Genomic DNA, 25,947 nt, shown 5'->3' with positions numbered 1-25,947 from the left:
GGTGTGACCCAAGACACTGCAAGCTGTGAATTCTCTTTCTACCTTATACCGTCAAAGTTTTCCACTAACACTGCTGCAGAATCCCGACTGTCTCGATTTAGCACTCAAAAACTCCCTTTCAGCCATGACTTCTCCAAACAGGGGCCAGAGAAGCTGCAGTGGCGTGATGACCCGCACAGAGAACTCTCCCAGCGCATCTTAAAGGCACGCAAGCTACTCCCACACGAGCCAGACGAACCGTGAAGGGCAGTCTCTCCTGTTGCACGCGAGGGGCTGCAGAGATGGCTGGGGGGTCTCTCTGCAGTAGGATGTGTTGACCTCAGCCCCATCCAGCAGGCATCTCAGCTGGGGCAGCTGCAGCCCTCTGTGGCCGCAGGAAGCCGAACAAGGCGTCAGTCTGTCCACCGACCACCGGTACTCTGCCAGGAAGTGTGGGAGAGGCATGTTAGCACTGGAAAACTGACAGCAGGGGTTTCATTAGAATGGAGAGCGTTCAGGATGTTCGCAGGGTGAAACACAGGGATACAGTGAAATGGAGATGCCTACACCTGCAAGGCACCTGATTCAAACCCCTGACTGCCTTTGGTGTAACAAACCCAGTTGTTTGGTGCTTAGAAGCATCAGGCATAGAAAGTTAATAACATAGTATGGCAATTAAGTGAAGCCAGATACCAGTGAGCATCTGTATTTTTAAAGGTGTGTTACTTAATAAAGATATATTTAGCTGTAGTTCCCAGCAGTATCTGTGACTCTATCATTTTGAAACACCATCTGTCTTACCAGACAGTTCACACAGCTCATTTGTGAAGATAAATGTGGGAATAGCAACACATGCACAATTTTGTAGCAAAATTGAAGGAAAAGTTAAATTCTTCCCCTCTCCATCACTGACAATTGCAGCAATGAAAGCTGTATGTTCTGCACCACCCCAGCTGCACCACAGTGTTCTTGTGGCTTTATCACCTTTTCTAGGAGATCACTAACAAAAATAGTTCCAGAACTTTTACAAGTGAAGGGTTTTCAAGGAAGAAGAGACTGTGAGACACTGAGCTTTGTGTATTAATACAGGGGCTTCTGTTTTAAGAGGTTTAAACTCTGCCACCTCCGCCTTGAATTTCTGGACAAGAAAATTGTCCAGGCCCAATGGACAATAGCTTGAATCAGGAAGGTGTGTTTTGTGCTCAGCAGGGCAGAAATATCCGGTGTCACTTTGGTAAAGTAAAACCTAAGACACTGTAATGTATCCAACAGTCCTGCAAGTCTATGTCCATGGCAAGAAGTCATTAAGACACCTTTTTCCTGATTTGCATGGTGATGAATTCAGAGGGGAGAAGTTCAGGATGAGAAAGGCAGTGCAGGGAAGTGCATGGCAAGGGCTTTCCAGGGTGAAATGACTGAAGCTGAAGAGTTACCTTGTATAGCCAGGGTCATTACTTGTGTGAGTGAGCCAGCCTCATTCTGAGCAAGGCAGCTGAATTCACCATCGGTGAAATCACTGACATTGAGGATATGGAGAATCCGGCCTGCTGCCAGGAGTTGATGTCGCAGGCTGAGAGGCTCACCAGAGTAAAGCCAGGTGATGTTTGGGGTTGGATGCCCATCGACAGCACAACCTAAAAAACAGGTACATGAGAAAAACCTGCTGATCACTAAACCAGGTATATGCTTTGAAATGGTCAAAATTAGGAGAAAGAGTTGATTCCATCCCATTTTCTCCTCTCTTTCTCATAATGATAAAAAGTAATTCTGTAAAATCCAAAAGACAGATAATCTGCAAATTGGAAAATCTGTAATTAGCTTGAAATTATTTATATCAGACCTTCTAATGTTCCCACTATTTTTGATTATCCTCATTTTGGTATTGAAAAAGGCGGGATAAGGGAGTTATAAATCTGGCATGAACACAAAGACCATCCTTGAACATGCAATACAAATGCAACTTGATTGCCAAATTTGCTACATAAGCCACAGGACCACCTTCTTCTTACTCTTTCTTTTAAAAACATTTTAAAATGTTATTTATTGTTTCTGTTATAGTAAAAGCCAGAAATTTTTGTTACACAAAGAAAAAAAGAAAAAAAAAATCTGTTGGAAAACCAAACAGATAAAATTGAGCCTTTACAGGCTTGGCTGTGTTGAGGTTTGTTTGTTAGCTGGGTTTTTTTTTTTTTTTAATCACACCAGAAACAGCAACTGAAAACACCCTGAAGTTCTAAAGCTTGTGTGAAATCTATGGATCAGCAGCACAGATGATGAAATTTAAATTCTCAGTGAGTTCTTTGTCTGTTGACCTGAAAGGAAGTGTATCTACAAGACACTTTTTACTGTAGTTCTCATATCAGCTGAAGGCTTTGCCAGTTTCTGTGAGACTTGTATAACCTGAAAAAGCCAGTTAAGTTTTTTGCCTGTTTCCTGGGGAAAAAAATTAAGAATTAGGCGATTTCCACAGCGTAACACATCCCCACCAATTGCAGGGGTGGGGAGGCAGAAATGCTGTCTGTGAGGGATGGCATATTTTACTAGGCGTGCTTCTGGTTTAGGCTTGTCCTGCACTGATATGTATGTCACTGAGACATAAAAGGTCTCTAAGTTTCTGCAAATGTAACCTATTCTGATGGTTAGTTGGTTGTACTGAAGCTTTATATTTTTTTTTTTAACATTAACATGTATGTGCATGAATGTCTATATTGTATACAAAATCCCTTCTGAAAGAACTGTCTTGTAGAAGCAAACATAACACATACACATCAACCTTCACATGAGTACTGCTCAAAAGGAATAGGATAAAAAAAGGAAGAGTATGAATTTAAAATACTGAAAAGACAAAGGAAGAATCCATCAGCTGATATTTCAATACTGCCATCTCCGTGTAATTTGATTACTATTTATTATTCACTGAGACAAATGAAGATGTGAATGTGAAGTCTCTGCAGCTGCACGACACAATTAACAGATTCTGCAACATGACATTTTTGTTACTGCTCTTCTTTCCATTCTTATTGGTCCATCTGAGGAGAATACTGGGCATATAAAGTTCCTACAACAAAATAACCATTGCCATTAATCTGCTCAGGAAGGTTGAAGAATTTGATTTTAAAACATCATTAAGACCAAATCCTCAACTTAAGGAACTCGTTACTTCATTTAGGAACTCTTGTGACCCTTTTGAATTTGGTTATACCCATAAACTAACACTAGGGGACTGGGCTACTATAGTCTTTACTTTTGTGCTTTTTGCTAGGAATCATGCCTCCAACCACACAATTTCTATGACAGAAGATACTCTCTTGCTCAGCAAAACTGAAGTTGTCTTGCTTGTAAGTCAGAAGGTCTCACACAAGGTAGAAGATGCCATTGGTGACCTGTGGCCATTTTCATGCTGAGGGGCAGATCCAGACACTGGGGAGAAACTGTCTGCCACTGGGGCTCTCACAGAAGCAGTGGCTACACGAGTCTTTGCTGGTTCCCTGCTGCTGTCATACCCTGCCTGCGTGCACAGTGGGGAAGGGTGTGGGCTGGATACAGCTGCCCACTGGGACACATTCACTCTGTGAAACTGGTATTTCTGAGAGCAAGGGCTCCCTGGCAAAAGACTGACACGTGCACAGTAGACTCTGCGGTCACAATGACAAAGTTGTACTGGAAATGAACTAGTAAATGCAAGTAAGTGTTTAAAAATAAGGAAAAAGGGGGAATAAAAAGGCAGAAGGACAGAGTGCAGATTGCCCCCAGTGATTTCACCTCTTCCCTTTTTTTACTAGTATTTATAGGGGTGAAGAGTCCATTATTTGTTTTAATTTCTTTGGCAAGGTCTAATGCAGTTTTATCCTTGGCAGTTACCTCTACCCAGAACTCCCTTCCTGACAACAAAGACAAAGCATTCTCTGCTACTCATTCCCTGTCCCTAATTTTGTAAGGGAATAAATTTTTCTGTTTATTCCTGCAGTTTCATTTTTTTTCCACTTTTGTGCTGAAAAATAACTTTTGCAGTTTCCAAGACAATCATTCTCAAGTAAGTGAGTGACATGAAAGGTTTTAGCCTTATAGTTTAAAGGCTGTCTAAGGAAAAACAATGAAAGACAAAGGAATATAGAGGAAATGGACAAACTTAAAAAGTGGCTATATGGCTTTTGCCTAGATTATTCCAATTCTTTTGTAGTTTACTTGTCCTTTAAGACTAGTGTAGTGATTTCCACAGGTCAGCATACAGCCACGACAACTAAAGCAGGCATGCTGTGAGCCCAGTTTTACTGTTTCCATTTGCAAGACTCTGCAGAGCGTAAATGCAGAAAGCAGAAAGGTCAGCCTGATGCTACACACAGATGAGCTCAACCCGAATTCAGCATGCAGATGGTCCTGGTTCATGCTGTTTTTCTTTAAAAAATATTGTTAGGAAAAACACTACCATCTTAGTACTGACTATTTTACTAGTCTTGCATAGTATTTCTTCTTCCAAAATGTATATATAAAATATTAACTAAAGGAACAGCCAGTAATCAGTAATATGGGGGAAAACTCCCCAAAACTGTTGCCTAGATATGCACTACCAGTGCGTAATTATTACTTAACAGTTAAACTTTACTAATACTTATCACTCATGTTTCACAAGGGACATCTCCTATACATTTCCCATGTGGATTCACAGGCTGTGGATAATATTTTTTGCATAGTAAGTGAGAGCTGGAGTAAATAAAATCACATGTTCCATCAATATCTCCTTCCTATCTTTCAGGAATAATTGTAATACAATTTAATGCAGATTGCTAATACTTTCTATTTCCCCAGTCCCTGTGGACATTGACTGTTTTATCCTTTGAAAGCTCAAACCCCATCCCTATAATGACTAAGAAGGAATATCTTTGTTTCCAGACATCACAGCTATTGCAGAGCTTTAGGGCGTTGGAGCCCTTGGGAAGATGATCAGGGAAGACATTTTTGGGACTGTTTTGAGCAGTCAAAATTCTGGCATGAAAGGGCCTTTCACTTCAGTCCTTAAGCAGAGAGAAAAAATATTGCCTTCATCATCCCTTCTAAAGATTACTGGGACTCTGAATTCACTTAAAGCCAGGATGAGCCACTGATGTGCATAAGCTGGAGACAGAAACACAAATCTAATAAAAATGGAATCTTAGGGAAAAATGTTAGTATTTCAAGGATAACAAGGGCAAGTTTGGAAGTTTGGAAAGGGAAGACTGATGTTCCACAACAACTCAGTTTCTCAAGAGGAAGGAATAAATGCACACTCCAGGCGAAATTCAGCTCCCCCTACACCTTTGCAACAGTTTCTGAATGACTGTAGCTGCAGAAAGGGCTAACTTGCTAAGACTAGGAGGACAAAGTACAAATCATTCACCACTTTTGCACTTTCAGATCTGACAAAAACAAGTGCAAAGGCTGTTGATCTTAGAATTCCTTTTCTTTTTGGCAGCCTGATACTGCACAGAAAGCAATGGTAAAAATGTTAAGTGAATTTTGCAAGTACTAAATACATTTGAAAATGTAAATTAAAAAAAAAATACAACACTGCCTTTAAAATAGCTGTCTATTCTTAAAAATAGATTATTTTCATGTCTTCATTTTTGTCTAACAAATAACTCTCTAATTTACTGTTGACAGGATGATTAGCCCCAGGAAATGTTTCTAATATTTATTAAAGATGGAATCTGAGTGAAGACTTCAGGCCAAGATTAGGTAGTTTCTTTGATTTTGTGTTTCTGTGTTATTTTACTGAACTCTAACAGAAAAGAGTTGTGGACCAGAATAAATGGTATTAAAGCAATACTTGTATATTAATGCTGCTACAGGACTTGGAAACACGACAGTATTTCCACTCTAAACTCTACATTTAAGGAAATAAAGTATGCTTTCAAAATAGAAACCAGATTAAGGATGAGGTGAGGAAGAAAATGCTTTGAACAAACTGTGGAGAAGCCAGATACCAATCTGAATAGATTACAAGTGTGGTGCTGAACTGCTGTGTTGTGGCTGACACTGTGCGACTGTGTTCACACTGTGCAGGTGATCACTGGTAGTGAGAAACAGTTCTCCAGTCTCCTGTCAGGGCTTATTTCCTCCTTAGCTGACTGAAATGAGAAATGCACATTAAATGGAATGGAGTTAAAATTCAATTCCATCCTGTATCTAACAAAAGGATGAAAAATTGATGGGATGTATACAAGTTTTAAAACAACTGAAGGTAGGTAAGACCATGTCTGAAAGTCATATGTATGTAATACCTGTTTTGCTGAAGAGGCAAAACTAAGAGACATCTCTTTGTAGTTTCTCTTATGGAGAAAGATCTTTCAATATACTATAAAGTGACAGACACTTAACTGTTTGCTATTATGCAAGTTGTTTCTCATTGCCTTCACACACTGAATGAAATAAAATTTACAAAAAGCAATGGAATCCAAAAATAAACCCAAAAGAAAGAATTAATATTTTTATAATTACAACTTTTACTTATAATTTTTAAGGGAATGCAAATAACATGAATTTATGCTAAACAAGCAAAATGAAATATTTAGGAATTCTTGAAATAAGCCAATTGAGTTGATAACAGTAGCACTTAAAAAAAAAGAAAAAAAAAAGAAATAAAAGAAGGCATTTAAATAACTATTTATGGCTCCAAAGGTGCAGTTGAAACATACTATACTAAACATATGACATGGGTTTTAACAGTTCTCAAAACACCTCAACTGGCTACCCAAGGTAACACATGCCACACATGTTGTTGTTATTAGGCATCACTTACATTGCACTGCAAATATACCTGGTATTCAACCAAAACTGAGTCAGGCTCATTCCCAGCCCCACAGTGGCTGTAAAAAGTGTTCCCAAGTACACAGACACATGGTGGGGCCATTAAAAAGCAAGGGAATTTTCAAGCTGTAGTAGTAAATACTGTTTCCTAAAATTTAGTCTGACAACAAAAATCCTACACACCCAGGATCATGTATTAACAAGGACTGTTCTGAAGACAATCTGCAACAGCAAATCAAAAATCAAAGCCTACAATAATGGATACAGCATACTTAAATGACCACCTAAGCTAACTGATAGCTCTTAGTTCTGTCATTAACTTATTAAGTTCATGACAAAAACAGAAAAGGAGTTAAACTGTAAACTTCTGCCCCACCACTGCCACAGCTCCAGGTTAAGCGGAGAAAAATGGCAGTCAGATGTGACTCATGGAACAAGCACTGAACAACTACAGCACAAGGAGCTCAACAAAAGACAGAGCAAGAGCTGGCACATAATGCAATTATCAAGTGGCAAATGTCCGTGCTGCTGTATAAGTTTTAATTTGTTTCACAGCCCAATATAAACTTGCTACATTTTGAAACAGCATCTCAGGTGGCACTTGCAAAATAAAAAGTGCCGAGCAGACGAGGTAGAGGGCAGATGGTTTGGGAAGGCAGTGATGCTTGCTCCAGTGAGGCTGTAACTTCTGCCCTTCTGAGAGATGTGACGACTATCATAGAGGGACAGGTTGCCTCAAAACCTGTAATCGAGAAGTCCTCTGGTCATCATGCCAGAAATCCCATGGTATTTCAGACTCCCTTAATACTTTCTTTAGAATAATTATCAAATTTTGCAAGAGTCTAAAAGATCTTTTATGTGAAGGAAGCTGGCAGAAGGGGAGGTCTCCATATCAGGACACCCTCAGCAAGTCTGATACTTCTAGGTAGCCACAATGATTTGTCTCAGTGGAACTCTGCATTACTTTCATTAGAAAAAAAATCTAGGTCAGTGATTCAGGTAAAGCTTAAGACAAAAGTTCAAGGGCTGCAACTCTTACAACAAACTCAAAATTCAGCAGAGTGACATTATATTATATGGAAGCTTTTTTGACTACTTTTTTTGACTACTACTATAGATCAGTTGTTGTCAGACTAGATCAGGCAGGAAAAAACTCAAAGCAGCAGACTGCCTAGAGGACATCACTCTTTTGACCCTGTGTTCAGAGCTTGGCAGTGGCTGGACTAGTGTCTGATTGCCTGAAAAACAAACACCGTTCTAATGTAGTCAAAATTTTCAACCATTCAGAGGCATCATCATCCCGTAATTTTTAACCCAAAATGTACACGGTGTGTATATGCAAAAGAAAAGCCTCACATTTCAATGCAATCCTACAGCGCAGTCTGACAGAGTCTGCTGTGCTCTGATGTAGATGGAAGATCCTGCAACACTCTGTGAACTTTATACAATATTTAGGATGTAATCAATGTGATAGTATATGATCAGGCAACTAAATGCAAAGATAATGGCACATTTTCTTGATGTTAATTTTAATTCTAGTCTTTACAGAAAGGTCATATACCTGGGAATTCTCACAAATACAGTGACAAAGAAGACTTTTCACTGAAAAAAAAATTGAAAGAAACAGATAACACAATTAAGGCTATCCCATGAATGTACCTGGTACTTAATCCTCATCACACTAGACATAATGTTTATCAAATAAAGTTGCTAAAAAATATTCTTAGAACTTATTTTCAAACATGATGGCCAATTTATTACAGAGAATGAGGAGGGAAAAAATTGCATAGTGCAAAATACTTCTTGGATATTCATGATTTTATCTGAATCCTAATGCACAGCTTCTGCAGATGTCTTTTTCCTCAATGGGAGCACAGATGCCAGTTTAGCTGCAATCACTCACAAATTTTATTTTTGTCAGCTTTGTGCAGATTGCAATTATTTTGCATTTCTTCTTCAAATTTTAATTCAGCAATAATTCTGAAATACAGGAAAATTAAAAACAGGCTCATGGTAGAGATGAGAAGAGCAAAGTGGAATTTCAAGAAAACATATCCTTGCTCTTGAGTATATCAGCAAACTGAAGAAATTTGTACTGATGAGATCAGTTGTGTTTATTGGGATAATTTATTGCTTTTCACACTGATTTTTGACCAAGTGTCAGTCCTATGGAGCCAGATGTTGTGGCACAGTACTTAGCAAGCAATTGCAGCATTGACTTCTCTGGCTCTGCTTGAAAGAGTTTGATCCTGACATTAGTCTATCTATCTGATCTGGTTCTTCTCCTAAATTAGTCAGATGTACATTTGGCTCACTATAATGCATCAAGAACAAGCAGAAACATCTAGGTTAATTTTTCTGCGTGCTATCATGTCTAGATAACCCTTAAACCTACTGGCAAGTACTAGTCAGAAGCTAGTCAGTACTAGTCTGAAATAATAAAAAACCTGACCCCCACTCTGAACTTTGGGCTTTGGCACCAAGGCAGTTGGACCTCTTAAATAAGTAATTTATTCAAACTCAGAAGGCTGACCACTGCAAGCAAGGTGACTCTTTTTTGATTCTGCTTTCTGGGTGGTCTTCTGGGAACCTAAGCAATTCTACTGGAAAATGAGTGGAATATGTCACTGCCAGTAAAAGAAAAATGAGAATGAAATACAGTAAATTTGGTACAGAGAAATCCTTTGTACCTTTTGAGTGAAAAAGTTTTTATTGCTTTGTCTTAGAAAGAGCTGCATTTCAAATATTGATATTTGCAGAACAAACTTTGTTGTGCAGCTGGTCATCTTCTGAAGCAGTAGTGAAATTGGCAGCAAAGTTGCTCTAATTCTGTGGTCATTTGGGATAACATATAAAACCAGAAAGAAACCTGCTTTTTAGGACTATGTTTGCAGTGCTGACAGTAAAATCACGTTCTAATTTGTGAAGTGAGTAAATATGGAAGTAATCAAGGAGAACACAATAAATACAGTGCAGCAGTATTCCCTTTTTTTTTTTTACAACTGACTGTACTTTTCTGGTCATAGAAAAATACACGTTGTGATCTAACTTCAGAGTAATTTTCAGTATCCCTTACAAGTAAGGAGGGATGGGAACCAGACTTCAAATAATTGCCTAGGCTTTTCCCCATTTATTCATGTTATCAGGTTCCCAACAATACCATTTTTCTTCTGCCTTCTTTACTTCAGTCTGAAAATTTACAGGGAGTACTACATGTTCATATTCCTAGAAGTATTTATTTCTGAAACTTTTTCCAGTGTTCCTGCAGAACTCTCGCTTAAATATAACTAATGTATAGATGTCAGGGTCATTAAAGCTTCATCTTTCACTGTACAAACAATTACAACACGTTCAGTATTTTTCAGTGCTGAAACAAGGACATATTTTAAAATCGTATTTTGTGTCTTTTGCCAAGTCTGCTGATTATTGGTCTCCAATAATAACACAATATATATGAGAAGTTGTAGTGAATCTCCACGAGGATTTGTAAGATCCTTAGTTTTCCACTGAATTATATTCAAATACAGGAAACAACAAGCTTGCACCCAAATGAAAGTACATATTCTTGACAGGCCCAAAGCATTTTCTGCAGGAGTTTTAGAAGTCAGGAACACTGGATCCTACAAGCTTGGTTCCTGCCACTATTAACATTTACAGAGCTGAAGACTCATGGAAATGTGTCTAAGGACTTGGTAAAAAAATTGTAGCATTGATAAACTACTGAAAATACATGAGCTTAACATGTTCATATAATTTCAAAAGATAGCACCATGAAGTAATCAGAATTGACAGAGGTCAAATGGTCATGAATATTTTTAAAACCTAAAATTTTTTACCAGGTGACAAACAAAATACTTTTTCTGAGGTGAAAAGAGTGATGTTCCTTATAACATTTTCACCACCAACATTCAGGAAAAATGTAATCAAAATTTAAAAAGTCCCAAAGACAGAAACACTAGTAAGTTTAAGACCTAATGTAAAAACTTTCCAGACAAATGTAAATTTGTGTCACTTCAGAAATCAACTGTGTTTTATCTTATGTATAATGTAAAGTCTTTTTGTGTGTCTGCCATGAACCCAGAACATCACAATGTGCCTGACAGTCTGTGGCTCATCACTGACTGTAAATTTGCAATACTGTAAAACCCAGAAATATTTCCAAGCTCATGGGTGTTCTAGCTCTGCTTTGGAGATAGTCCTGTCCTTCAGGTGTGTGATCTGCAGGTAACAGACAAGTGACTACTATGCAACCTGACAACGAATGAGAGGACTGGGGGAGACTGCAGTACTCTGCACATTTTCAACATTCATGAAGGAGCAGGGTAAGCATCTCTCTGTGCAAGTCACCATCTACATCATACTCTTCAACTGAATGATGAGTTGGGCCTAGAAAGCTGGCTGGAATATCAAAACTTAAGAAGCAAAAGAAGTATATAAGATAAAAATGTTGCTGACGTTGTTAAGCAAGGCATGGGTCTTTTAACAGATAGTTTCCCCTGCTTTTATTGTGAAGGCACATAAATGACTTCTCTTGCAATAAGAAGGAAAACCTCCAAACCAGATATGCGTGTATTGTGACACTGATCTTTATCTTCAGCAACCCCCTTGAAATTTAAATAGAAGAAACCCATAGGAGATGATTCCAGACAGCAAGTTAATAATTCTACATGGTTGAAATGATGGTGGAAGTATTGCACAAATCCACTTTGTAAAAGATAATGTATAGCATGTATAATAACCTGGAAGTTCTATTTATTGCCTTGCAGCTCATTTTATCAATTTTTAAATATTTGATGCAGATGTGTTAATTTCCAAGCAAGTTCTCATATGTAGCTTTAGATTTCCATTACTGTATTAATATTTGCTGTTTGCATTTTTAACCCCCAAGGCATGAAACCAGTGATTAATGAAGTTTTGACTCCCATTTTTCCTAAACTCTGGCAAACCCATGCATGACTTTATCCAGGTTTCTAACATCATTTTTCACTCTGTTGTCTTTAACTCCAGTAAAATAAAATGTTCATCCCGAGTTCATTATCACTCCTTTTCTTCACATTTCACTTTGTTCCTTTGCACATATCCTGTTTTCCTTCGCTACTCAACAATTCTTCATATGCCAGATTTCCAAATACATGTCAAATTGAATACCTTTTGAGTCCCAAGAGATACTGGTACCTAACGGTAGCACAGATAAGGGATCTCACACATAGCAATTTATATACCCAAAGTTCTTATACGGGACATCCAGAGAACGTAGAGCCAACACCTCAACATAATAAATGATGAAAGGCTTAGCAGGATTAAGGTTGATTGGGTGGGTAGTAGAATGGAAAGAATCAATGGACAATTTTCTAATTGACTGGATAGCCTACTCCATGCTGATATTTTGCTAGGAAAAATATCTCAGAAGATTTTCCTAGGTTTGAATAATAACAAGGTTCAAATTTAAACCAGTAAAACTCCAGTGAAGTTGACGGAATTGCCTCAAGAATTGGTTTGCTGGTTTGCTATTTTGCAATTGCAATCCATGGAATTTCCTTGCCCATGAAGTGAAACAGCAGGGTACAGAGCAACATGGCCAAATGAAATTGATCTGGATGTGGTTGTATACATGCAGGGCAGAAAACCCTTTGTCATTCAATTACTTCTTCTAAACAATAAAAACTGCCTGAAACTCCTAAAGTCCTCTTTTTGGAAATCTGAGAGGGAATGGATGAAACAGGAGCATGACCCAGTCTTAAATCAGTGAGCACAATAAAACCATACTCAAAATGATTTACTCAATGCTAGTAAATACCTATGACATCTTCCCCACTAAGGACTATTTCAATGCAGTTTTTGTGGAAGCAGAAATGTAATCCAGAGCTGCAGGCTAAAAGCCATTGCAAATGTATGCAGATGTATGCAGATACTTGGAAAAGTAAACCACACAAAAAGAAACACATAAATAGAATGCCTCCACTGTGAAAATAAAATCTCAAAATTGCTATTAAATGTGAGGAAAGAATGCTTTGGAAAGTGCAGAGATGTATTAACACTCAGGACATCTCATCTGCAGAACCCTTGCTAAAAGTTTCAGATCCCTTCCCCCAAAAGGAGAAAAGATAGTTCTGAAGCTGTAGGGCTTGACACGTTTTCATGGTATGCAGTAATGTGTTCATTAGGGAAGCTGCTTGCCAATCTGAGCCTGACAATTAACAGAGTTTCAAAGCAGCCTGTGAAATGAAATCATAAAATAAATAAACCCTGAAATTTAGAAAAGAATGACAATCACTTTGCAAACAAATCACATCCACATATCTGAAAGGAGTTTACAGGAATTTAGAGTTTACAAGAAGAACTTGCTGTGTAAAGTGGGTAAAGCTATATGGAAGGCAGAAAAGGATGAAAAGAAGAAAAGCATTCATTTGGGATGAATGATTCCTTGTATGGCTTCATGCAAAGCACTGATTGTGTGAAGTATGAAAGAGAAGTAAAATGAACAGATTAAAACAGAGAGCTTGCAAGATCAAAACATGCAGACAGGGATAGACAAAACTGTGGGAAAGGCTCTGAAGAAGGATATACAACATGAGTAGCAGGCATATGGAAAGGCAACTACTCAAATGTAGAAGAAAAATTGAAACAGAACCACCAATGTCTCTTCTTTTAGATCAAGTAGTACTCTGGTCTGCCCTGTCTTTGTGTTGAATAATTCCAGCTCTCCAGGGCAGGAACTGCTTCTTACAGGGTGCTGTATATATATAAAGGGCGGCACCATGGACCCCTTATTCTGCATGCAGCTTTGGACTAATTAAAGGACCTTCTTTTTAAAAATAAATTTCTGAGGCCTAAAAAGTATTTGGCAGTGATTATGACCCACAACAAATCATTTGTTTGATGTCTTTTGTCTCAGTGCCCATGTCTGGACAACCAAATCCTTAATGTAAAGGCCAACCAGATGCATAATTGCAATATAAACTCTAAAGACTTTAAAATTTAAAAATCTTAAAGCACTTGACTTACCTATGAGAGCAGAGCTCCCTGGACTGACAGTCAGTTTTGTTCCTGAAGGAGAAGTCAGCACTGAATGGGTGCTGGGCCCAGCACTGGTAAGCACTGCTGTCAAGTCTTCTAGGTAAGGAAGAGGTCGTGGAGGCTCTGGTAACAGATTGGGATAATGAGCAACACTATAGCAGAAAACATCTTGGGACGCAGACCCTGCTCCTCTTCTCCCACTACCCCTCCCACCTCCCCCTCGCCAGATATTGCTGCAATTTTCACTGTGCTGCAACAGTGCCATTTCAGAGGGGCAGATAAAGCAACTCTGGATAACTACTGGAACTTCGCCTCATGTGAGGTAAGGTGCTGGAGAAATTATTAAAATAACATCTGTGTAATTGTGACCACAAATGGAAGAAATCATCTTTGAAGGTTACCACAGCATTCTGGTTGTCCCTATTCATATATGACAGAGTTATATGGTATTTGGAGATACAGCAGCTTGGAAGAAAAAACAAATATATACAGCGTAGAGGATGAAGGAAATGTTCATGACAATTAATGAAAAACTTTTAGTGTCTGCTACAACTTGGATCAAGCCCTAATTAAATATAGTTATAATGCTGCCAGACCCTGTGGTATACTTAGGCAGAACTCCAAAGGACTAAGAGTTCAGAGCTCAAGAGGATCAGTCTATGCTGAGAACTGCAGGATTTAGTTGTTTACTAATCACAATGCTATTTTAAAAATTGAGGTAACGCCTAGCATTCCCAATTCTGCTTGTCATGAAAATGATGTGATATTTGATCAAAATGAACAGTGGCTTCATCCCCTTTCAATTAGATCACGGCACCCATTATGCAAGTTTTCTACTGCTGGTATCACTCAGCACCAGGAGCACAGGTGAAGGATACCTGAACTGTCTGTTCCATCAAGGAGCTAAAAATGTAATTTGCTTACAAACATAAGCAGCTTGCATAACTCACAGTAACTTACCATCTTTAAAAGCTAAGCCATCTATAATGATCAGAAAAGGATTTAGAGATCACCTGGGAGTATTTATTTATAGGCTGAAACTCAGCTGATTTTTTTTTCCAGATTTTTTTTTTTGACTGATTAGACGAGTCAGTCCAGATTAGTGGGAGAAAAGTTTGAACCCTCCTTTTAGTACTGTCTGGGAAAATGTCACTGTTATACATCCTCTGGAAGCTCACTAGTTATGAAAGATGAGAGCTGTAGTGGATGCTCTAATGGTATTGCCCCAGTTGTGGGGAATAGGTTTCCAAATTTGAGACTTCACCACCAAATGCACTACTAAAGTACTTAAAAAGTCTGTCTGGATCAGTCATCTACCAGGCAGGCAGAAATTATAGAAGATGAGTTACTAGGAAAGGAAACGCCTTTCCTACAATTGCCTTTCGCACAATTCCAGTTTCCACCAGGTACCACTTCGACTCACGTCTCACAGCTGCCACTCTCTTTCAAATCACACAGATGGGCTTTCTGTCTGGTGTTTTAAAGCACGGGGAAAGTAAAATTCACCATTCACAGAACTTGAGATGTACTTTTTAGAAGCACACTGATTTTATGGACCTTTGTGAAGTGTGTCAGTATCACACAGCCTTGAACGGGAAGACTGCTCAGCAGAGACAGAGCACTTCACAGGGGAAAATGCCATCACTCTCATTTTAAGATAGTCACTTTAAGACATGGTTAAGAAATGCTTTTCTTACCTACCAATTCTGAGGGAGTATCTTGGGACTGGGAGGTGCAATCTCTGTCCTTAGATGTTTTCTCCTTATCCACTTTCCTTCTACCATCACCTTGCTTAAGATGATGCTGCCCAGAGTACAAATGGAGACTGATGCTTTCTTTAGAACAGGGCTGCCTGCATGCCGTTTCCTCTTTCCACAACAACCAACTAGTTCTGTCATCTGGATGTGCCAGAAGTCACATTACTGCTGTTGCCAGTCCAAAATACCAAAATACCCTGGACTTACCAAGAACCAACAGCTGGGAGCTTTCAGTTACTTCCCCGTGGGGATTGGATGCCTTGCAGGAGTATAACCCTTGATCTGATAGAGAAACATTTGCTATTAACAGCAAACCATTATGCAGATGGTGAGTAGAGGACAGCTTGACCTTGTTCTTAAACCAAGTAACTTTTGCTTCAGGAACACCTGGAAAAAACATTGGCAAAGTGTAACTAACACAAGTATTACAAGGCAAAAATATTTGTAAGGCAAGGAGTTCAGGATGAAATGAGAAATACTGAGTGAAGGCTAAAGAAAAAGAGGAAGGGTCAAGGAAGATTTCATATGGCCACAGGCCTTTAGAGCAGCGACTCAAATAAAACAACTAAATAAATACAGAGACAGACACAACTAGTTTGCTTCTCGCAGGCAGCTACTCAGATAGTCCTAGTCTATAAAGGCAGATTTTCAGAATCTCTGCATTTCACTAGCAGCAGAAGAAACAGGGGTTAAAAGTGAGATCTCCTTAATGTTGAGGTATTGCTGTTAAATCTAAGGAAGATTCTTAGATTTAGAAGACTCTGCCTACAAAACTGTCTACACCAATGCCACAAAAATGTTTTTCTAACTGCATTCTACAACCATGTCCTTCCCCTGCCTTCAATGTTTCCACACTAACAGGAGATTTGCAGGTACAGCTGTTCCTGCAGTTTGCTTTGGGGAAGATGAGCAGCGTATGTCAATGAGTAGCAGTTTTATTTTCTTTTGAGCTCCCACCTCCAGTGACACACACAGCCTCGAGATGGGAGCAGGAGGCAGCCAGCACAGGGATGAGCAAACACACCGTGTCTCATCACCGCTGCAAGGGGTGAAGGCAAGAGCCTCTCAGCCGCCTCTGCTGGGCAACGCCTCAGAGGACAGAGGGCTGACCGCTCCCCTTGCACAAGTATCACAGAGACTCAGAGTCTGAGAGGTGCCAGCTGGAAACAGAACTCACTTTGCTGGCAAGCAAGACTTTAGGTAGTGAGTAATTACCCAAGCCTATTCTTCTTCAGCTTTTCCCTCCATCCATGTGCATGTATCCAGCACAAAAAGCCTACCTGGAATACTAGTAAGCAGAATTGTGTAAGCTAATTGAGATAATTTTGCTAAACCAGTGGCTCAGGGAGAAAGGAATCATTGCAATACAAGTTTCTAACAGTGGTGACTAGTTTCCAATGCCACAACATTCTTGAAATGGTGAATAATATTTCACAATCTGGTATAGCTGATGAATAAACACGGGCCATAAACCAAGGCAAGAACTAGAAAATAAAAACTTCAGTATGTAGGTGAAATACAGAGGAAAGGACTGTTTAGGAGAACTGAGAGAACTACAAATTAGAGTAACAAAGATACAAGGACGTAAAGGACAGGAAAGTAACATATTTTAAGCCACCCTTCCAAACCTGTTCTGACTCGACAGTCACTAATTGCACATGACATTTTAGCATTGCAGAATGCCCTACAAACTAGATTTAAAAAACTTGTTCTTTCTTACATGTCAAACTGTATTTTCAGTAACAGTCTGGGCCATATTGCTTGAAGTTTCTGGTATGTAAATGAATATCTGCACAATTTATGCACTGAAATCAACAGAAAGCTCCCTTGTGATGCTGATGTTGCTCTCACATCCTATTTTTAAGTGAAATGGTGCACAGCAGTAAAGTTACCCACACCAAAAATGCTACTGGCTTTCTGAGGCTTGGAGCAAATCCTCCAGCTGGCAGTCACAGGCATCTGGAAGACTTTTGACTGACTTTTGAGTGGGAGTTCCCCTAGGATTAGTTTTGGAGAAGTCTGGAATTGACAATAATCACCCAACGATAGTTAAATATATTCCTTAACCTCTATAGACAAAGAAATTATTTTATGTCAAGTGAAATACTGTTGGCTTACAATCTTGATCAAAACCATGACACTGTCTTTGTGGTAAAACTAAAATAAATAGAGCTTCATCTTGACATAAATCACATCACGTGCCAATTAACTCTAATGCATCCTGAATGACTCTATATCCCCCTGTCTTTTAGTTGATATCTATAGATTTCCACTCAGAAGACAGACTTTGACAGTGCTTATGCCTGTCTTAAGAAGTTGAAAAGCAATATAGGATTACTCCCTAGGCTTTGATTGTGTACTCTTCCATTATCTCTTATTTTTAGAAACTTCTCCAGATTTATCAACACGTGCCAGCAGCAAGTGTGTATTTCTGGCACTTGACAGAAAACGCAGCTTTAGAGAATACCATAACCGAGACTTAATATTTCTCTTGTAAGTACTTATTCTGCTGTCTTGCTGACTCTCAGTAAAAATGTGTCTTTACATGAGCTGAGCTATCCAGATCCAATACACGCATGGTCCTCTACCAGAGGCTGTACAGCGCAGTGATAGAAACACAGCTCATATTAATGGGATGAACTGATCTAGAACTCTCATTGGTTCTGCTGGCTCAGGACATCCTGACATGACTAGAGAGGAAGTACTAGAAGGAAAAAAACTATAGCTTTACAAGACTGTGTGAAGAGCTGTTTTATCCAGACAAGTCTCCACATAATTTCTGGATCTGCTTTCTAACTAGTTTGCTTCCTAACTGTGTTAACTTTGCTCTCACATACTAATCTATTTTTTATTGCCAGATGTTATTGCATTAACTGTTGCATGTTAATTTACTATGATTTAGTAGCCATTTCATTGTTAATGTTTTCTGGGGGGCTTTGGCAAACTATACAGATGCAAAGTTTATCTACCCAAAAGAAATCACTAGTATACAACACATTTGCTGACTGCAGAAGTAGCGCATGTCACTCTTATCCTTAGAATTGATTGTTCTAAGGGTGATCAAAACTATGTAAAAGGTGAATAATCATGAAGCTAAATCAAAAAGTTTGTGCTTACATTAGGAGGAAAATTTCACTTATTCTCATACTATGTTACAGACTTTATGAGCTGGTGCATTTTCCAGGTGTAGGTGATCACTCCTCAAGGTAGCTTTTTTTTGTAATTGCTGTTGAATTATTAACACTATTTTTATGAAATTAGGATTCCAGTGCCCATAAAACATATCTGTCCTCATTACTCACTCTCTTATTCCCTTTGTAACATCACAGCTTGGGGCTTGTGATTTTATGATAATTTCAAGGGCATTAGCCTCTGGTGTCAACATAGTTAACATTTTCCACAGAGGCAGCAGCGGATTTTTTTTCACCCATGGAGAAAATTAGGATTTAAGAAAGTTTTTTCTCTGTCACAGGAGACTCCAACATACAGATACTAGATAGCAAAAAGCTTTCTATTAGACAAGAAGACAAGAAACTAAAATTTTCCATTTTGGATGTTGTCATAGTGGGTGAGTTTCACAAAATTGCTAGAGATTATTTTCCTCTCAGCAAAGACTCTGAATTTGTGCCCCTGACCATTTTGTGCTTCTCTCCTGTAGTTTTCTGATACTATAAGCACTGTGGAAACTTTATTTAGTCACATTCTGTTGTTTACATGGTGCTTTTGGCGAAGAGAAATGGCTACACTCAGATCACCAATAACTGTCTGAATCTGTGTGTTATGTGCCTGGGCAGCTAAGAGAACCTAGAGAGACAAATATAAAATAATTGGTGTTTATGTAATGTTTAGTCTCTTTCACACAGTGTCCATGCAGGTGAGCATGGTGAGGCCTGGGAAAAAAAAACAGGTATCATTTTCATCTTCTTCCTTGAAAGTCACTGAACACCAGTCTGATTGCAAGAGTGTGTCATACTATGCATAAAAGTGTAATGAAACCATGGTATGGCCCCAGGTCTTTAGAGATTTCCCAGCTCCTCCTCCTGATCTTAACGTCATTCCAAACAGCCATAGGACTGCCATACACAGATAAGGTCCACCTATTTTGGTTACCACTGGAAAGAGGCAAACTGTCACTGTAAGACTGAGGGATATTCAGTCTCTGACTGGAAAACAGTTTTAGGGAAAATCCTGTTTCAGTAGAATTCCTCTAAACACCTGCAATTCCAAGATTAAAAAAAAAAGAAAAAAAAACCCAGAAAAAAAAGTGCTAATATGCCTTTAATGTAAAGTAAGTTTGGCAGAAAAATAAGAAACTAGCTGGAGTGATTTTTAAAGTCCCCATCAGTGACAAAATTAGTCAGTCCATGCTTGTATATTGTCACTGAATATCCCCAACCGGTAGCCATGTGTATCAGTTTTGTTGCAGCCACACCACACTGTGTATCTCTTACAATGATGCCCGTCACATTGACTCAGGGTTTTTTTTTTGAGCCCAATTTTCTTAAGCCACTACACTTGCCTTGTTTGATATGGATAAAAGGAAGACAAGTTCTGTGATAAGAATTAATGGAAGCAATGAAGTTTGTCCAAGAGCTAGGAGAACCTTGCAATTTCACTCAGCTGCAACTGGAGATAGCAATTCAGCAAAGAATCCCACAGAAATTTACAGCCAAAGGCACTTGCACAGGAGAGAATAATTTTTTACCTGCAACCTGGCAGTTAATGCTAACATTTGCTTTCTGGATTGTTTTCAGCATGCTTCCAATATCAACAGTGACAGCAGGTGATTCAGTGTTGATCATGGTAGCTCTTGATGTCTTTATCAGTGGCTTTCCTGCAAAAAAGAAGCATCACAGTTTATCATAACAAGCATATCAGTGTCACAATGGGATAGTCAGGCTGGAACACTCTTTGTGAAAGTAGACACGAGAAGCAGGTGGATAATAGAAAATGAAGTGTAAGGCCACCTACTTTTTACAATATTTCAGTGTCACCAAAGTCCATGGGTAAAGCTGTTTTGAAAAAAGAAAAGGCATGCTTGAAGCAGAGGCAGAATTGCATTGAAGCCATAAGGACATGCAGGAGAACAGCTGAATCAATTACCACCAGCACAGCTGGAGCTGCAGTGAGATGCTTGCCTGGCGACGCAGTGCACCGTCCCCCCTTGGTAAAGACCAACCCCAGGAGCCTGAGTGATGGCTACAAGCACAGCAGAGAAAGTCTAGAGTAACACACAAGCTGTTTCTACACATTGATCATGGTTTCTTTAAACAACAGGGGAAACACCAGGGTGGGGAAGACCTTTACTCATAATGGCCAGCAGAAGAAAATGAGGGATAAAAACTGAATTAATGTTATACATTGATACTACACATTTCTGATTAAACAAAACAGGTTACCTGATGGGAAGGGGTTTATCTCTAATACAGCTACCATTTTGACCACAATAAAGTGTACTTTCAACACTGGTGATAGCAAGTCAAGGTGTTTCGCTGCTGTTGTGTCTTTGTGATTTCTTATGAAGTTATCCACCATCAGTGGCTCAAGAAACCTTCTGCATATCCTTTTGTAGGGCTACTGTAAAGGGATGCTCACAAAACAGGTCAGGGGTCCGCCAGCTTAGCTTTGAGAGAGAGCACTAATGCAGCAGAGCTGACAACAGCTGAATTAAGGTGCTCCCCTGTCTCAGAGAAAGTGCTCTGCAGTCAGGATATTGCCAGAATAGCAGAAGATAACAGAAGTGCTTTAAATCTCATGAGACTTCGATGGTTTTGGCTCAGTGTTGCATTTTCAAACACATAATTTTCCAAAAATCTATAAACACCTTTTTTCCCCCCATTTGAAATAAGTGGTCAGATACAAAACCAGATATCCTTATGTGACGCCAAAAGCTGAAGTTTCAGGCTAATGTCTATCACTAGCTTTATTTGTATGTTAATTTGGCACTGACCAATGAAGAAAAGATGGATCTGAGAAAAATAATTTGATTTCATTGAGCTCATGGAGAGTTCTGAAAATTTAAGTCAGTCTTAAATATACATCTCTCCATATAGCTGTATTTCCAGGCCTTTTAAAAGATAACCTTCATCTGTAACTCCTGTCATATCAGTTTGGTATTTTTTTCTACTTCACATTTTTTTAGTTTGATTATTTTAATACCCAATAATAGCTAAGTAAAAGACTATGTTTTATTGTTTGAATACCTCCAAAAGTTTTGATTCTTTTGGTAAAGTCTAAAGAAAAGAAAAATTCTTCAGCTATCCATCAGCCTTTTATTTTCCTGATTGGTTTCCATAACCCCGCCACAAGACTAAAAATTTTAGTTGTTTATTTTTAGCTGTTCAACCCATTAACAAATAGGAAACCATTGTGAAAACAAAAAAGGAGCATATTCCACTGTCTTTTTTTTCCATGCATGTGTTAAATGAATCAGAAAATTCTTTAATTAAATAAGCTTTCATCCCCACTCTTGGTTCCTCTAAGATATCTCAGCTTTCCATGTTTTTTGGAGAAAATACACCCATTATGGTAAAAAGATTGTTACTTTGTTCCAAGAACTGATCAGAACTTCACTTTGATATTTATGGTCTCATTTTGTAGGCTGTTCAGCTTTTTACCTTAGATGTGAGATGCAAAAGTATACCAGTTCCTAAGAGGAGTTTTGCTTGAGTCTGGGAAGCATGAATGTTAGTTCACCTAAATGTTTAAATAATAGCTTTGATAATTAATTATAATTAAAAAGCTAAAGTCTTCCTGTGTGACATATAGACCTAACATTTTAGTTTTATAGTGTTATACAAAAATATTGCCACAACATGTACAAAAACGATGCCTTTTGCACTCACTAAACAATGTGGACAGAACAGTGGTTTTGACTGACGATTTTTTAATCTCATGCTCAGCTTCATGCTGGTGCAGCATAGTAGGTTTAGTGTGAGCTGTTACTTCTAAAATATGACACTACCCTAACAGCAGCACTACTACCTTGATGCCTGGAGTTCAGCAAAGTTATTTCTGATAGTAGTAGAGTAAAAAGGATCAGTCTCTTCAGTTTTGCCTACTGGTAATTTGTAGCTCTGATGCAGATTTTTCTTTTTGCTCTGGAAGAGTCACCTGTTCTGCTAAAAGACAAAACAAAGTCTCTTTCTAGTTGAGATACTGATTTTCCAAGCTTCACTGCTATCCACTGTTGCCTTATTACATTTTCTTCATGCTTCTCTCAACTGAAATCTTCTCTGTGTTTGGTGTAATTTTTTTTTAAAATTAAAGCTTATCAACAGCTATTCCTTCCTCTAGTCATACATGGATACAATGGCAGCTGATGGTTGCTGCCTATGCATTGGAAGCCTCCAAGCATTTTCACATGCTGAAGCAGTGAAATGGATAAGTCTGCAAAATTAATAAGCCTTTCAGTATTCTTAGCATGTTTACTTTTGCCTTGGTGATAAACGGGATCCTCCGTCTGTAAAACCTCTCTGCCCCGTCACAATCAATAGCTGTCATTGTCTGTTCTGTTCCTGTATCTTAACAGCTCTTCATTCACGTTTGCTGCTCCACCCTTCCGCTAGCCCTGATGTGGAGGTGAGCCTGCCGACCATGTCTGCTCGGGAACCCCGAAGAAGCTGGATTCACACTTCTGACTCCCTTTGCCACCGGCTTTTATCTGGATGAGTTTTCTTTAGAATTGAATTCTAAACCAGCACAGGATACTTAGTCTGCTTTAGAATCTGCTACTAGAGGAATAAAAACACGGAGTCTAATTTTTTGAGAACCTCTATTTGCTACAATTGAAACAGTGTCAGCCACGCTTGTGATTGAGAACAATACAGTGTTTGATCCTGTACAAGATTCAGCTCTGGAAGTTTTCTTGCTTGCCTAATGTACACCTGAGTAACTCCTGCAATCCATCTGTTATACTGAAGAGATCAGTGTTATGTTTAAAATGAAGCACAGAAGTTGGCAGGCTTGGACTGCACTGCCCCTACAGGCTGCAAACAACCAGGACACTGTTTTAAGAGCACGTCAGATGCAAGTAAGAAAAATCATTGATGTCTTGCAGAGACACGTAAACCTCACAAACGATCTATGAAAGCCTTGGGTTTTTGCAGAGCTCACACCCTGTGTTTTCACCAGTGTACTTCTGCTGATGCATGTCACATAGCTTTTAGCAGCCATCTGTTCCCCCACAAACAACTGTCCAGATTCACACAAGTAACACAGACAATCCTGCAAACACAGAGGTTAAACTATTACCTGCTAGTGTGACAGCAATGGAGACAGAGTCAGATCCTAGGGCATTGGATGCATTGCAAGCATAGAAACCCACATCAGCTTCCACAGGCGCTAGAATCTGCAAAGAGTCATCAGGCTGAAGGAGCAACCTGGCATAAAGCAGAAAGAAATAAAGATGTAATAGTCTCTTAGTCCATGTGAACATAAACATATATACTGGGAATTTTTAGGTTTAGGTAGTATTTTTCATAGATCAGGCCTTTGGGTTCAATGTAAAAATCTATGAAGAAATTTAAATTCTTACATTGAGACTGTAAGTTGTGTTTACTTAAATTAAATTTTAGTCTCATTCCCAGTTCCTCTACTGCTGATATGTGTATTAAAGAAAGACTGCTTAGTAATCAGACCCTAATAATCAGTGAAGACAGAGAGGAGTTCTCAGCTCCTCCTTGGGCTGAACCCACCGTTTGTTTCCTCTCCAGTAAGAGCAGCCTACCATGAGCTCAGTGTACTGCCTATGGTTAAACACAATTAATATGGTCTTAGTGCTCTTATGAGCTGCTTCTTTTCACTGTCTGGTTTTGCAGGGCTATAACTCATAAGGTCCTGGTATGTGGTGGTGCATCTTTGTTGTGATAATCCTTTTGGTTATTGCTGTAATATATTCAGTATGTTTGAATGGTTTGTTCCTAGCAACCCCCTCACAGCTGGTTTAGCCCAATGCTGTTTGCCCCCTTTCCTGTCTCTCAGTGCAAATACCTACCCCTAATTCCCGATCCTCCCATGTCCATCATTGTGGCCCTGCCCTCTGCCTTGTCATTAAAGTGGAATCCCAACCTCTCGTTCTAGAACCCTCTGTGTCATCTATGTAATCCCTGGATTCCTATAGGTTCTGGGAGAGTGTTCTTCTCCTCATGTATCCCTCATTGGTTTTGAGGCGATGTGATCCTGCCAGGCGCTCCTCCTCCGTTCTCCCCATGTTTGTTACTGTGTTGTCTGCTCCCCTGGGACTTCCTCCCTTTATAAGTTGTAACATTGTACTGTTCTTGGTTCTACTGTCACTGCATCCCTGCAGGGGTATTTTGTCCCCTTCGGAATAAAGCCTTCTTGGAGACACATACAAAGGACCCTTCCTGTTCCTTTATCTCGCCCCTCGGTGCTCCAATCCATCTGCCCACAGTCAGAACTGTCGGCCACCCTCTGGCTGCACCGCTGCCCCTGCCGGTCGGTGACTGGGCAGGGAGCGGGCACTCGGTGGCACAGCCCCGAGGGAGAAACTGAGCTAGCCTGGCTAAGCTTTCTCCCCAAAATCGGGTGCTGTGTCTCCTTGGCACCCAACGTGCAGCCTTCCCTCTCGTGGCCAGACCCCAGCAAGAGCTGTCCCTCTGACCCGAGGTGTTGGGTTTGTAAAGCTTGTTGGATCATCAGAACCCCTGAGCAGCTCGCCTGCTTTCTGGTCATTGCGGCTCCCAGGGGAGGAAGGGACAACCTTGTATGCGTTGTGGTGGACATAAGGAGGACCCCTTCCTGGGTGAGGACCATTCCTTACGTCTTTCTTTCCGAAGATCATTGGATTGGTCAGTATCCCGGCAGCTAGGACAGACCCAGCTGGTTGCTCATGGGCTGGGTATGGGTGCATTCCCAAGTTAGGGGAAGTGTGGTGCATTGCATTAGCATCCCACCCCTGATGATTCCTTGGACCCTTTTTCTTCAGTTTGCTCCTTTGAGCCGTGGAAGTTTGGAGGAAAAAGTTGTGATGGCAGTATGGGTGCCAGAATGTCAACCCCACAGCAGGAAGTTTATCTCCAAGTTGTGAGTTCCCTGGAGAGTGGGGGAATGGTATTTTCTAAGAGTCAATTGAAGAGATTTGTAAGATGGTTGTTTTTCCATTTTCCAAATGTGACCCCCCAAGATGTTAAGATGGTCGCATTTTGGAATGGAGTGGGAGCCAAGCTCACAATAAAAACTAAAGAGGGTGACTCACTGGGGGAGGAATTTTTTCATCTTTTCATTAAAATGCAATCAATTAAAGATTTTGGAAGGAAAGTGGAGAAACAAACAAATATATCATCCCCAGTTCACTCCAACACCCCTTGTTCCTCATCCCCTGTTCCTCATCCCCCTTGTTCCATATTGGGTAGACTGGGGGGAGCAAACCACCCAGAGAAGGCACAGGGCA

General features: G+C 39.6%; 1 protein-coding gene across 3 annotated transcripts in view; it reads right to left on the bottom strand.

The window, feature by feature from the left end:
• The window catches only part of ADAMTSL1 (ADAMTS like 1), a 381,502-nt gene that overhangs the window by 11,020 nt on the left and 344,535 nt on the right, over nt 1-25,947 (bottom strand). For all 3 annotated transcript variants that reach the window (XM_064736915.1, XM_064736913.1, XM_064736914.1), the window contains 6 exons: nt 23,790-23,917; nt 20,242-20,370; nt 15,744-15,923; nt 13,768-13,902; nt 1,413-1,613; nt 239-419 (listed from right to left, as the gene is read on the bottom strand). In XM_064736915.1, the coding sequence (XP_064592985.1) occupies nt 239-419; nt 1,413-1,613; nt 13,768-13,902; nt 15,744-15,923; nt 20,242-20,370; nt 23,790-23,917 (954 nt within the window). The remainder of the gene's footprint in view (nt 1-238; nt 420-1,412; nt 1,614-13,767; nt 13,903-15,743; nt 15,924-20,241; nt 20,371-23,789; nt 23,918-25,947) is intronic.

This window comes from Zonotrichia leucophrys, chromosome Z (assembly GCF_028769735.1).
Source record: "Zonotrichia leucophrys gambelii isolate GWCS_2022_RI chromosome Z, RI_Zleu_2.0, whole genome shotgun sequence".
Lineage (NCBI taxonomy): Eukaryota > Metazoa > Chordata > Aves > Passeriformes > Passerellidae > Zonotrichia > Zonotrichia leucophrys.
Note: the sequence above shows the minus strand (reverse complement) of the source record. Positions and strands in the feature narration are given on the sequence as shown.